At 41.2% G+C, this 12,595-nt stretch overlaps 3 protein-coding genes across 3 annotated transcripts; 1 reads left to right on the plus strand and 2 right to left on the minus strand.

Moving 5' to 3' along the window:
* Positions 1-1,114: 1,114 nt before the first annotated feature.
* Positions 1,115-3,145, minus strand: LOC136443980 (proton-coupled folate transporter-like). The gene is made up of 4 exons (XM_066441367.1): positions 3,017-3,145; positions 2,549-2,632; positions 1,752-1,911; positions 1,115-1,340 (listed from the first exon to the last, which is right to left on the minus strand). The coding sequence occupies exons 1-4, from the start codon at positions 3,141-3,143 to the stop codon at positions 1,202-1,204; spliced, it is 510 nt and encodes a 169-aa protein (XP_066297464.1). The 5' UTR covers positions 3,144-3,145; the 3' UTR covers positions 1,115-1,201.
* Positions 3,146-3,638: 493 nt separating this feature from the next.
* On the minus strand, positions 3,639-7,601 carry LOC136443942 (proton-coupled folate transporter-like). Its single transcript, XM_066441323.1, has 4 exons — positions 7,538-7,601; positions 6,059-6,423; positions 5,153-5,350; positions 3,639-4,282 (listed from the first exon to the last, which is right to left on the minus strand). The coding sequence occupies exons 2-4, from the start codon at positions 6,402-6,404 to the stop codon at positions 3,645-3,647; spliced, it is 1,182 nt and encodes a 393-aa protein (XP_066297420.1). The 5' UTR covers positions 6,405-6,423; positions 7,538-7,601; the 3' UTR covers positions 3,639-3,644.
* A 2,883-nt stretch (positions 7,602-10,484) lies between these two features.
* LOC136443698 (forkhead box protein E4-like) lies at positions 10,485-12,243 on the plus strand. The gene is made up of 3 exons (XM_066441046.1): positions 10,485-11,083; positions 11,309-11,604; positions 11,802-12,243. Exons 1-3 carry the CDS (start codon positions 10,563-10,565, stop codon positions 12,185-12,187), a joined length of 1,203 nt encoding a protein of 400 aa, XP_066297143.1. The 5' UTR covers positions 10,485-10,562; the 3' UTR covers positions 12,188-12,243.
* Positions 12,244-12,595: the final 352 nt, after the last annotated feature.

Genomic DNA, 12,595 nt, shown 5'->3' on the forward strand with positions numbered 1-12,595 from the left:
GTGTGAGTAAAATCTTATAGCTACGCATCAAGAAATTATATCAGGACACTCATAGAGTGTAATCAGATGCAGATACAGAAGACCAAATGTTATAGATATTATAGAGATTAAGAGATATATTCAACATTTTGTAGTGTATGAGACTGCCCTTAAGTTAAGGTTACAACCAAGAAATAACAAGACAGCAACATTTGCTATTACCTGTATCTAAGCCAGTTATATTTATTCTTAGTACTCAGAACCTGTTAATGATCATGGCTGGCTCTACTGACTTTTCTTGGAAAGATTCAGTAAAAGGAATTGCATATCAAGCTGGATTTCTTCTTTCATATACCTACAACTTCTACAAGTGTCATCTTCTTTCGTAAAACTTAAGAACTAACTGCTACTGCTAAGACCACACCAATTTAGTTTTCTTTGTGCTTTGACGTCGTAAAGTAAAACAACAAAGTCACTGATAACCTTCTAAAGACTATCGACCATCAACATTAATCTGCCAGATTACATAAATCTGCCACTTTGAAGAACAGTGGGTTTAAGAGATCTTAAAGTGCAGCACCCCCAGGTATGCACAGTTTAGATATACAGGAGTGCATTATATTGGGGGACGTTGGGTTGGAGATCTGTTTGGACGTATCTTTTCAGGGTAGCGGAATTATGTATCCTGGTGGAATTATGTTAGTAGATGTTACCTAATTCTCTAATGCCCACAACACCACTGTCAATCAACAGTACCTTAATCTACAATCCTATGTTGTCATTGACCAATTGGCTACAGCATCCTTGATGAATTGAAGATGATCATAATGCTTGTAGACAACAATTAACCTTCTCCCTGCTGTCTAACTCTGTAACCAATAGAGAATAGGGTGCCAAATGGCTACTTCAGTGTGCTAAAGGTTAAAGCCCTACAATACAAATGTGTACCCTATAAGTCATTAACGACTATTGTTAACAGCCATATGTTATTAACCTGTCTGTACTATGCCATCATTATTGAACTAGATCTACTCTCCAAGCATAGGAGTGGGTACGGCTGGTTTTTGACGTGTTTTTATGCGTTTTTGTCAGGCTGTCTATTTTGTCCCGTTTTCTTTATGTGTGGGTTGGCAACATAAAGAAAACGGGACAAAATAGAAATCCCAACAAAAACCAGACACTCCTCTGCTTGAAGAGTACATCTAGATTAACAGCGCGAATGTTAGACAACTGCAGGGTTGAATCCAGTCACAAGGGCATCTGCATCACTGTTGATACGTCTCTCCGAGTCATCTTGGTCGTCTTCAGCAGGGACGGGTTGGTACCCTGGTGGGGACCGCCAGTCCCAGTACTGAATAATTCTGAGATGGAAAAATAGAAAATTAGAGAGTTTAGGATGTAAAATTAGAAAATTAGAGAGTTTAGGATTTTTTCCGAAAGAAAACAGTCTGAATTCAGTTTAGCCTTCATCGAAATAAAAATCTTTCGAATCCTTGAAAAAACACAACGAAGTGGTCAATAACTTTTTTTAGACAACAAGAACAGTGGCTACAAACTGAAAGAGAATCTATTATTCAAAAGAAAAGATGAGAAGAGAGAGGAGAAAAAGAAATGATATTGCCTTAAGAAAATTTGATGTTTTTCTCCCGTGTAAATTGAAGGAGCGTGTCAGCGAAACAGAATGCTGTTGAATTCTACCTACCAAGGCAAAACTTGCCAAGGTCAAATAATACTTTTTGATACATATAACAAATGACAATCAAGATCCTTACCCAATGATGGCAGACGCTGCTACCACTAACAGAGCGGATATCAGTTGGATGAACCCCGGCATGATACCCAAGGAGGTAATGGCCCAAATGTAGTTTAACAGAGGGGTCGTCACGGTATCCGTGGCACCTTGGGTGAACTGGATCAATGCAAATAAGGATCCTGGAAGAGATTGAAAAGAATATGTGCACCTTTAACAATCTCCAAGCAGATCTACCGATGGCCCTTTTGATACTGCCTTCACTACCAAAAATCTTTTTTCTTATTCTTTCTTATTTTTTTTGTGTTGAGAAAGATTTTCTTATACAAAGGAAAAACAAGAAAAATCAAGAAACCTTCAGGGAAGTCTTGCCTTTGTCAATTCTTACACAAAGAATTTTATTCTTTTTTGTTCTGAACTTATTTTAAGAAAATATATCTAGCATGCTGTTTTTTCAATAAGAATTTTCTAGAAAAATAAGAAAAATGTGCTTTCTCTGGCTTAATGTAAGATTTGTTTTTTTGTTTCGTCAAATTTGTATTCTTACAGATTCTTCCTATAAGTTATTTTTTTCTTGAAAATTTGATTCTACTAGAATTATTTTCTTGAACTTTCTTGGTTTAAGTTAACTTAAGAAAAAGTCTTAGATGCAATTCTTGTTTGTGCTTAAAACAGGGATTGTTGTTTGTGCTTAAAACAGGGATTCTTGTATACAGAATGATATTCTTGCTGACAGCAAAATTTCTTTGTAGAACTACTAGTATGTATAGTTAGGAAGAGTTCCTTGTATCGTGAAACAATGGAAGACTGCATGCATACCTTGATCGTTTGTTCTGATCATGAGAGACAGTGCGGCAGAGATCAGTGATGTGGGCATGGTGATGAACGCGCCAAGAACGGGGGCTGCAGAGGAAGACAAAGAACATGCTTATCATATTGTACAATGATAATTTTATTTCACAAGAACTGTACAAGACACGGCGAATGGAGCCTTTCAAGACGAGATCACCGGGTACGTGGAAGAAGAGACAGAGAACGTCTGGAAGGCTCCACAAAAGTAGCGAACATTTTTGTTATGTATAACGATTAAATATTTGTCAAGAGATTAGTATAACTTCACATCAATTTTAGGAAACTAAACCACTGTATAAAAGACGTACTGTAGTATGGCACGAGACTAAATACTTTTACATTTCTAAGTGCAATGTTTATCAGGGGTCCAATCATATTGCCTGACACATGATAAAAAGGTATAAGAAGATTTAAACCAATGGCAGACAAGCTTACTCATGTAGAGGGCCAGGTTGTAGTCCGGACACAGAGTCGACACGGCTGTCATTACCAGACACAGCACACACGACACCATACCGATCTGTGAACCGTAACAGGAGGATATACAAACAATAAGAAACATTGATACGTTTATGAAGGTTAGACATCCAGGTAAACAATATATAAAGACAATTCAAACTCTACAATTATTAGTCAGAAGTAATTCTCCAAATTTCATCCAGTTGTAGAGTTTGAATTGTCCTTATGTAATAAGTGCATTGAAAAAAAAGTTTGTTGAAGCCTCTATTCTTATTCTGCTAATAAGATTTTTTCACGTAAAAGCGTCTCTTACTTTACTCGATGGGGTACAAAAAAAAACACCTTAAATCGCCTTGTTTTACTCATGTTAATAGTTTCAAACTGTGGTCTTATTGATCTATGAGTGTTACTGTTAGCTACATGGATACATCATCAACTAGTACATTTGTGATGGATTTAGTTCGTATGTTAGTTTTCATGACAGCTAGACACGAATGAAAATATTTTCATAAAATGTTACAAGCTTGCCTACATGTATATCGTGCTATATACACCGAAATGTGGGGAGGATCATTAACCTAATATAATGCGCGTTGGACTGACTTTACATGTAAAAGAATGAAGCCAACTGTACCTGTGTCATAGTTGGGTAGGAGAGGTATTTCTGGAGGATGAGGATACCGAACAGTGAAGTCAGGCCGCAAGCAGACAGGGCGGCTTGTAAGACGCCTGTCCGCAGCGGCGTCCAACAGAACGGGGGAGCGGAGGTGAGAATGACCGGGAAACCTACGACTCCATCCGCCTGCGCGAAGTAAAACCCACCGGCCAACAGGTACAATATGAGCCGCTTGTTCCAACCGTTTGTGACTTTACCGTACAATGACACATTCTTCTTCCTCAGAAGTTTAACCGCGTCGGTGAAATACCTTTTCGAGAAGAGCTGGACGTTTTTCCAGTCGGTAGGCTGGGTCTCTCTCAGAAAGAATATGGCGTATAACATGCAGGCGATGTAAGCAGCGAAGAGGAACGCGAAGGGGCCGCGGACGCCGTTGGGGTAGCCGAGCTCTGTGAGGACGATTCCCGCCACCACTGTCCCGGCCATGCTGGCCATACCGACTATGGTGTCCAATATGGCGATGCGGAAAGTCGTCTCTCTGTTTGAACGAGCGATGTCTACGATGTAGGAGTAGCAAGCCCCGAAAAACACCCCGCTACCCCCTGAAAGGCCCGAAATGATACTGCCTGTAACAAAAAGCGAAGTTTTAACGGTCACGGAAAAGTAAAAGAAAGAAGAAAACAGTAGTTATCATATGACGCGTGCTTCTGTAATACAGGAATGATTTTCTGAGTCAATTAAAAGTCAAAATATAGAACGTGAGCAATGAAGTTAACTTTCTTGCTGTGAAAGGCAGACAGACACACTGTAAATAAAACGGGCGTAAAATATACGATCCAGCTCGCTCCTGAAGCTTCGCCAAAATGAGGATCTTCATAATACATACGATACTAGTATTTGACCCATTTGACTACATGTAAGTACAAGACACAAAAATTGCAAGTACACATAAAGAATTTAGTTTGAACAATGCAATCTAGTATGTTGATTATGCTTGTTCCTGTTGGTCCTCCTTGCTGGTAAAGATGGAAATTAATCAAATCAATAAATCAATGATGGAAATATAAGAAAAGAAAATGATATGTTTTGCGATGGAAGGTTTGTTGTCTGTGTGTGAAGTGGGGGAACGTGTCTTTCCATCTGTCTCCAAAAAGTACATTTTTTTATACTACCTTCTAGTGCAAAATGTCGAGAATAGTAATTAAATTGACCCGGGCGTCTTGAAAAGACGCATAGGGGTGGTGCCCATCTCCACTTCTATAGCCCTTTGGTCACACATGTGTGCAAGTCACTACCGCAGGGGGCTGATCCGCTGGAAGTGATGTGTGTGTTTAACTTCCATACTCTTTCCCAAATGCTGAGTGCTAAGCAGAGAAAGCAGTATGTACCATTTTAAAGTCTTTGGTATGACCTGACCAGGGATCGAACTCACGACCTATCGTGTGCAAGGCGAACACTCTACCAACTAGGCAATTGCACCGGTTAATAGTAATTACCTGGGATAAACGCCCACACGGGTAGTTCTAAGAAGATGACCATCAACCCCAGCCCGGACTGTAGGATCCCTGCTGCGCAGCCGAGGATCATGTTGATCTTTCGGCCGAGTTGGTCGGACATGGTCCCGAGGATGACCGCCGTGAACAGCCCCGGTACCGTGCCAGTCAGGGTGATGATCGTGTCCCATCTCGTCACCTCTGTAAATCGGATTAACATTGCCACTAATGAAATATCATCTGTCATCTGACCCTTTCCTTGGTGCTGAACGACATCCACATATGTGTGAGGATGGCGTTCAGCACCAGGAAGCTCTGGTCATTTCTTAAATCAGACAACTTCATACCAGGGAGAAGTGTGTTTACATGTACAGGTACTGGCACCTTAACACCAGGGACAGGTGTGTTTACCTGTTTACCTTTACCTAACAATATATCAATACATTTTAGTCTCCACCAGACCTTCCTACGGGGGTACGGATCGTAGAATTCGGCAAAAAGGGAATAATAGGCCAGGAGAGTCAGTCCACGGGAAGGTTAACATTACCCCCTCGGACTGTGCCTGTAAATGCAACCCTATGGTGGCCAAACTCTCCTAACAAATATTATCCATATAGTCGGCTTTGTGAGTCTGGTAGAGACTTACGTCTGAGTACATGTACCTTAAGCCCCCCTCTCACTGGACCCGCGGCACGCTGGCGGCGTCGCTACGGCCGATCGAATTGACAAAGCACTCAACGAATTTCATCGGCAAAAAACTTTTCTTTTTCGGCTTTTTTGCTGTCTTTTTTGTCATACTTGTGCGTTTTGAATGATATTCCCATTATAAAGTCAATGGTAACACAAATCCAGTTTAGGACGCAGCGACGCCACCAGCGTGCCGCGGGTCCAGTGAGAGGGGGGCATTACCGTCTGTCAGATATTTGTCATCGAGGTAGTCTGGATCAGACTCGTTGAAGTACGTCATGTTGGGATCACAATAACCCTGTTGCCAGTATGGAGAGGTGTCGTTCGCTACCACATTGAACAGGTAGAGTTGGTAGATGGGTTGGTACATGTAGATGGCTGTACAGTACAGGAAGAGCATGGGCTCAACGGTAACGGCACAGTACGGTCTGACGTAGTCAAAGTCGTCGTCATCATTATCGTCGTCATCGCTGTAGTCCTCATGACCTCTGTAGTCTACATCCGGGACATCGTCATCACTGCTAGCCGTCTCCGTCGAGTTCACCTGTCTGCGTCGTCTCTGTGGCATCTTGATAAGTCACGTGGGTCTGTGGAACCACGAGATAAACGTAAATTGATACTCAAACGCCATTTTGCTGGAAACATTTGCATAGATAATCACACATCATGCTTATTTTGTAATCCATTGAACTGCATTAGATTTTTGTTATATCTATACTTTTCTAATTCTTTGAATCATTTCATTAGTATTGTAATTATCAATTGTTAAATTTAAAGGAGGAAGGCTTGGCATAAACATTTGAGGCTTCTTCTCTCCTCCTACATTTTGTGGTAACAAGTAAACAAACAAACAAACAAACAAACAAACAAACACCTCGCACAGGAGCCAGGTCTAAAGAAAAGTGTTCACTGACGAACAAGCATTGTACCATACTGTATATCCCTATTACCGTACACATAGCGGTCACAGGTATAAATTCTCAGGGCTAGCCAACAGTGCTTTAGAACAATACTCGCACTTGTCCTCAGTAAAAGGATGTTTTAGTATAACATCTACTAACATAATTCCGCCAGGGTACATAATTCCGCCACCCTGAAAAGATACGTCCAAACAGATCTCCAACCCAACGTCCCCTAGTATAATGAACCCATGTATATCTAAACTGTGCATGCCTGGGGGGTGTTGCACTAAAGATCTCTCAAACCCACTGTTTTCTTTTTCTTTAATATCTCTAATGACAATTAAATTCAGCGCGATGACAAAAAAAGATACCTCGCTGGGTTGGAGATATGTTTGGACGTATCTTCTACATAATGTCCATATTACACAACAAAGGAAAACGACCAGCCATTACAACGAAACTCAATTTCTCGATGAAAAATTATTATCATAAATTGTCTGAATACTACGGATACAGATGACCAACAAATGTATTCCTTCATATTTCTGATAGAAACTACATTTCAGCGCGGTGATAAAATAAAACACCTCGCTGGTTTACATATTAATGCGCATATTTACACCGTGGATTGTAACAAAGGATTGTAAACAACAAAGGAAGACGACATTACAACAAAACTCGTGATCAATCTGTAAAAAGCAGTCGAAGCCAGCCTGTACTTCAGATATAGGTTAACACCATTTACCATACATAGTTCATAACAACCCACATACCCTAGTTTTTAGAATTAACACTATACCTCGATTAGAAAAGAGCAGCTGTGATCAGTGTGCCGTATGTCTGTCGGGTTCTACATAATACCCATGTCACGTGAAGCAGACAACTAGCAGAACAAGTTTTTGCTACGGGATCTCCTCGACCTACTTCCGGGTCCGAGGATAACTCGAGCGTTTCCATTGTGTTCATCTTATTTTATTATTTCAAGGAGGTTACAGGCAGATTTTCATATCGTATACATGTACAAATAATATATATATGTAAATATAAAACCACTACCTCAGAAGAAGAGGTCAAACTCCCCAGTAATGTATGTGGAAATATTAGTTAGATGTATAGAATAGACACTTGTTACCTTTATATAGGTTGTACCCTTGCAATTAGCCTACGGGCATGAACATATACATGCAAATAAAAGTTATCATAATGTATAAAGATATGGGTGATAGAGCAAAATTATTGCGAACGTCTATACCTCTATTGAGAGTAATTTTGCAAGTAGAAAATGCCCGTTTTGCGTCTTTCGGACCAAGTTAGACAAGTACATGCTACAAGTAGTTGTTCAATTATTCTTACACGTGTTCTCAAAACTTCCCTTGAGGAAGAAATGCCAAGAACCCATGGATAGAAAAAAGTCCAACTCTTATTTCAAACCCATCCAATATCACCGCATTGCTTTACGCAGTGTCGTTTAATTAGCGTCCTGATTATTTGCCAAGCTTGTCAGACGACACACTTTTATCCGACTTTGATCAATACACTTACGGCCACTTATGTAACGCCGACATAGGTGATCCGACTAATATTGTTCACACTTCCGTGATGTGTTATTGTCTGGTTATGACCGCATCGCGAAAACAATTCACACTCAGAACCGAGTAAAGACGGAGCAGTACACATCCAAGAGTAGTTTAGTGTATAAGGACAAATTAGCTTGCCAAACGAAAATTGACATTCTTTTACATAAACCTTTTCAGAGAAAAAAATATCTTCTTAACATAAAGTCCGTTGCGGCTTAGGCAAAAGTATATAACCTCTACAGGACACAGTTTCTACTTCAAACGTGCAAGGGAAACCTACTTTTATCATAACTTTAAAGCTTCATTGACGCAATAAAACGTATACGGTGACTTTCGTATAGTCAACTAAAAACATGCAGAATGAAAATACAAAATAATTTTTTTTCGTAATATCCGTAATGCTATGTTACGAGTTAATCGTGATTTTCTTTATCTTTTCTAATAAACAAGACAATCCTAAAATAGGTGATAGTAGTTCAGTAAAATTTCCCTGTACAAACCAGATACAGTTGCATTTCTCTTTGTTTCTTCTTGACCCTTTACGCCTTTATTGTTGAACCCAAAATACCAAAATATTAGTGTTCTGAGCTTAGTGTTATAGTTTTCCATGATGTCTAACGACAGATTTTTCCTGTCGTCAAAACGCGCCCATGTGTAGTACTGAGTTATAATTTGTGTGCAAGGAATAAGAAAATATTAAAGAGGCATGTCTATTCTCTCATTGTCTATAAACTAATGTGTCAGTGGGAGCTATCAAAAGTAAACAAAGTCAACGTATTTGTAACATGTTGTAATAGATTATCGACAAGTTTTGGAGTCACACAATGATGCTATGTACCGTCCATTGTCACGTTGTTGTTTGGTAGCGCATGTTCTTCTCCCAATTTCTATTAACCAATGTGCCAGTAGGGGCTATCAAAACTAAACAAAGTCAACGTATCTGTAGCATGTTGTAATAGATTATCGACAAGTTTTGAAGTCACACAATGATGCTATGTACCGTCCATTGTCACGATATTGTATGGTAAGGAAAATATGAACCCATGTTTGAAAACAGTTAAACCAATACGTTTACATAAAGTTACATCGCACAAAAGGAGATATTATTGTATCAAACATGATGCCAAACTTCCATCGCATTCAATCGTAACGTGAAAGGGATATATGTATATACACAAATATGGCTATACATACGCCGAAAATAGTTACTCAAGCAACTGGACAAAATTGTCAAAGTTTTCATAATTCTATCCAGTTGCTTGAGTAACTATTTTTGGCGTGTCTTATTACCTGGATGTCCAACCTTCATCAACGTATGGCTATAGATGTTTGATGCTTTCTGAGAGTATGAATGATTCTTTAACCTTATCTTTGCTGCCTAACCCCGAGAAAAAGAGAATTCGTTATCTGACGGCTAGTTTACCGTGATAAAGGTTGAAAAGTTAAAAGTGAGTCTTGCCATTCTAGCCTATAGGAATCATACAAAACTATATATTTCATCAAGTTCTTCAGTCACATTACATACCATTGGGTAAACCATTGTTTTCTAGTGTTTCGGAATTCATTCTTTGTTATATATTTTGCAGTTTGAGTTCAACAATTGTTCTCAAATATATAACTATTTGTATTTCGTTGTTGTGGGTAAAAGATTTAAACTCTATATTGGTATCTAACTACCCGTAAAAAGTAGTATATTTTATCAACTATCGGGAACGTATGAATATACATTTTTCTGTCATTTGTGATTCACAGTTATCTATAAAGAAATAAAATCATTTCTTAACAAACATTTCACAAACTTGGAATCCTTCAGACGCATAAGTTTAAGATTTTCCAGACCACTACTAGCCTGATCAAAGAAAATCTCTTAATACTTTACCACATACAATGTAATCTAGCGGCAAAAAGAAGTAATTTCGATGTCGGTGGTCTTCGTAGTGCGGTGCTAAACAAACATGATGATTGCCTATCCAGACAGGTAAACCACTTCCGACAATAACTACAACAACAACAAACCCTTTAACTGCCCGACCAAGCTGTAAAGACGCGCTCCGATTGTTTACACGTTCATCTATTACCTGTATTGTTTGTTTCTTTTATGTCGGCGTGTCACAATAAGAACAATAGAGGAAGGGAAGTCTTTGATGCGCACTTTAAAAACGCCACGCGCTAAATTCAAACCACAGTTCGCTACTGACTCTTGACGACAACACGAATACGTTCTCTCTCGATCGATTTGTTATCAGTATGACAGGAGAAAGCTTCTCGGAACAGATGAGCGGATCGCCGGACGACAACCTGCACCGCTACGACACCGAGGGCATGCCGCAGGACAACCCGCCTCAGACCGGCAGCTTCCCGCCTGCAAACCACAGCGGACTCGGCACCACGTCTCCCTCGGACAAGGCCCAGCCCGACACCGAGAAGAACACCGAGGCAACCAGTGCCAACCGTCGGCGTAGGAAGCAGAGACCCGCCGGCAAACCTCCCTACAGCTACGTGGCCCTCATCACCATGGCCATCGTCAACTCCCCTGAGCGGAAAACCACCTTGGCGGGCATCTACAAGTTCATCATGGACCACTTCCCCTACTACCGGGAGGCCGACAAGAAGTGGCAGAACTCCATCCGCCACAACCTGACGCTGAACGACTGTTTCGTCAAGCTGGCCCGGCATCCCAACCGTCCCGGCAAGGGCAGTCTGTGGGCGCTGGATCCCGGGGCAGAGGGCATGTTCGACAACGGCTCCTACCTCAGGAGAAGGAGCAGGTGAGAAAGAATCCTTAATTAAAATCAACTGATGATTTTATGTCGTAATGTGTTTGGCTTGGCCTTGCGAAATAATGTCTCTACGACAGCATCTGCGTTTCTAGCATCTAAGTCGACGAACGTGTCATGATTGTAAATCCAATGCATTGTGTATATTAGGAATTTGCATTACGATTTTCTGATAAATGACAGTCATACTTATGCAATGTTTGCTTGTTTATCCAGGTACAAGAGATCTCACCAGACCAGAAACAACCTCCTGCCCGCCGGCTACCCGCCCCAGGTCCCCGTGCAGTCCTACCCACCGCCGCCCTACCCCAACATGGCCCCCGTCACCGGCACCACCCCGCTCTTCCTCTCCACGTCCTACCCACAGACGACCTCGGCCCAGGCCTCGGGACACCTCGGCACGTCGTACCGAGGGTCTCCGTCCAGTACCGGCGTGATGTCGGCCAGTCCGGACAGCTCGTCAACAGACGGCAGCGTGAGTGGAGGGTCATCACCTGACGGACAGACGTTAGGTAAGGACACACTCCAATCGCTTAAAACGTTTCATCAAAACGATCTGCATTTTTTTGCTATATCCAATTCTGACCATAGTAACTATGTTCCGCACTGATTCATTACACAATAATCGTTTCATTTTGTACGCTATATTAGAGTATTAGCATTATTGACACAAATGTCTGATCGTGTGTTTCTCTCTCTCAATCTTCAGGATTGTCTCCGGTTGACGTCAGCACCTTCCAGCAAGGGCTCCTCACCACTGCGCCACCTAGCGACTTCAACAGCAGACCCACCCCCTTCACTAGCACAGCGGCCGCCGTCACGTCCTACTCCGCCCCGTCCAACACCAACCCCACCGCTCTCTACCAGAGACCGACCCCGCAGACACAACCGATCACCAACAGCACGTCCTACGGGCCGCCTCACAACATGTACCGACCGTCTCCCTTCACAGCCGTCGGTACCGGGAACAGCTACCCGCAGACGGGGATGTACAACGGCTACTCCGCGCCTCTGGGAAACAACGGCTACTACAACATGAACTCTCTGTCTCACTTCCACGGTGGTAACATGGAGATGTACGCCAACTGTCTGTAGATGATTTGTCAGTAACAGCACATAATTATAGATTCGGACACCAATGAACAGACTGCAATGTTAACGTTGTGTGAAATTCGAAATTCGTTAAACTTTAGCATAAATATACCCGCAAAGTCTTTGCACTGATCTCACAACCGTCGAAGTAGCTTTTGAACTTGAATAATATATTTTTGTGTATGCAGTGTGCACACGAGAAATGTTGAGATCTTACGTTGTTGTGTTTGCATAACGGAAAATGTACTGACATTGTAACATCGAGCTTATAATTTTCTTTTCTTCGAATGCACCTGATTTGGCTTGTCCGCTGTAAGCTTGTCAATACCAATTGTAAATGTATGTGACGTTGTAAATGCACAGAGTGTAAATAAATGTTTATTTTATCATGTCTACAATGGTTTCATTTTC

The sequence above is a fragment of the Branchiostoma lanceolatum genome, chromosome 10, assembly GCF_035083965.1.
Source record: "Branchiostoma lanceolatum isolate klBraLanc5 chromosome 10, klBraLanc5.hap2, whole genome shotgun sequence".
NCBI lineage: Eukaryota > Metazoa > Chordata > Leptocardii > Amphioxiformes > Branchiostomatidae > Branchiostoma > Branchiostoma lanceolatum.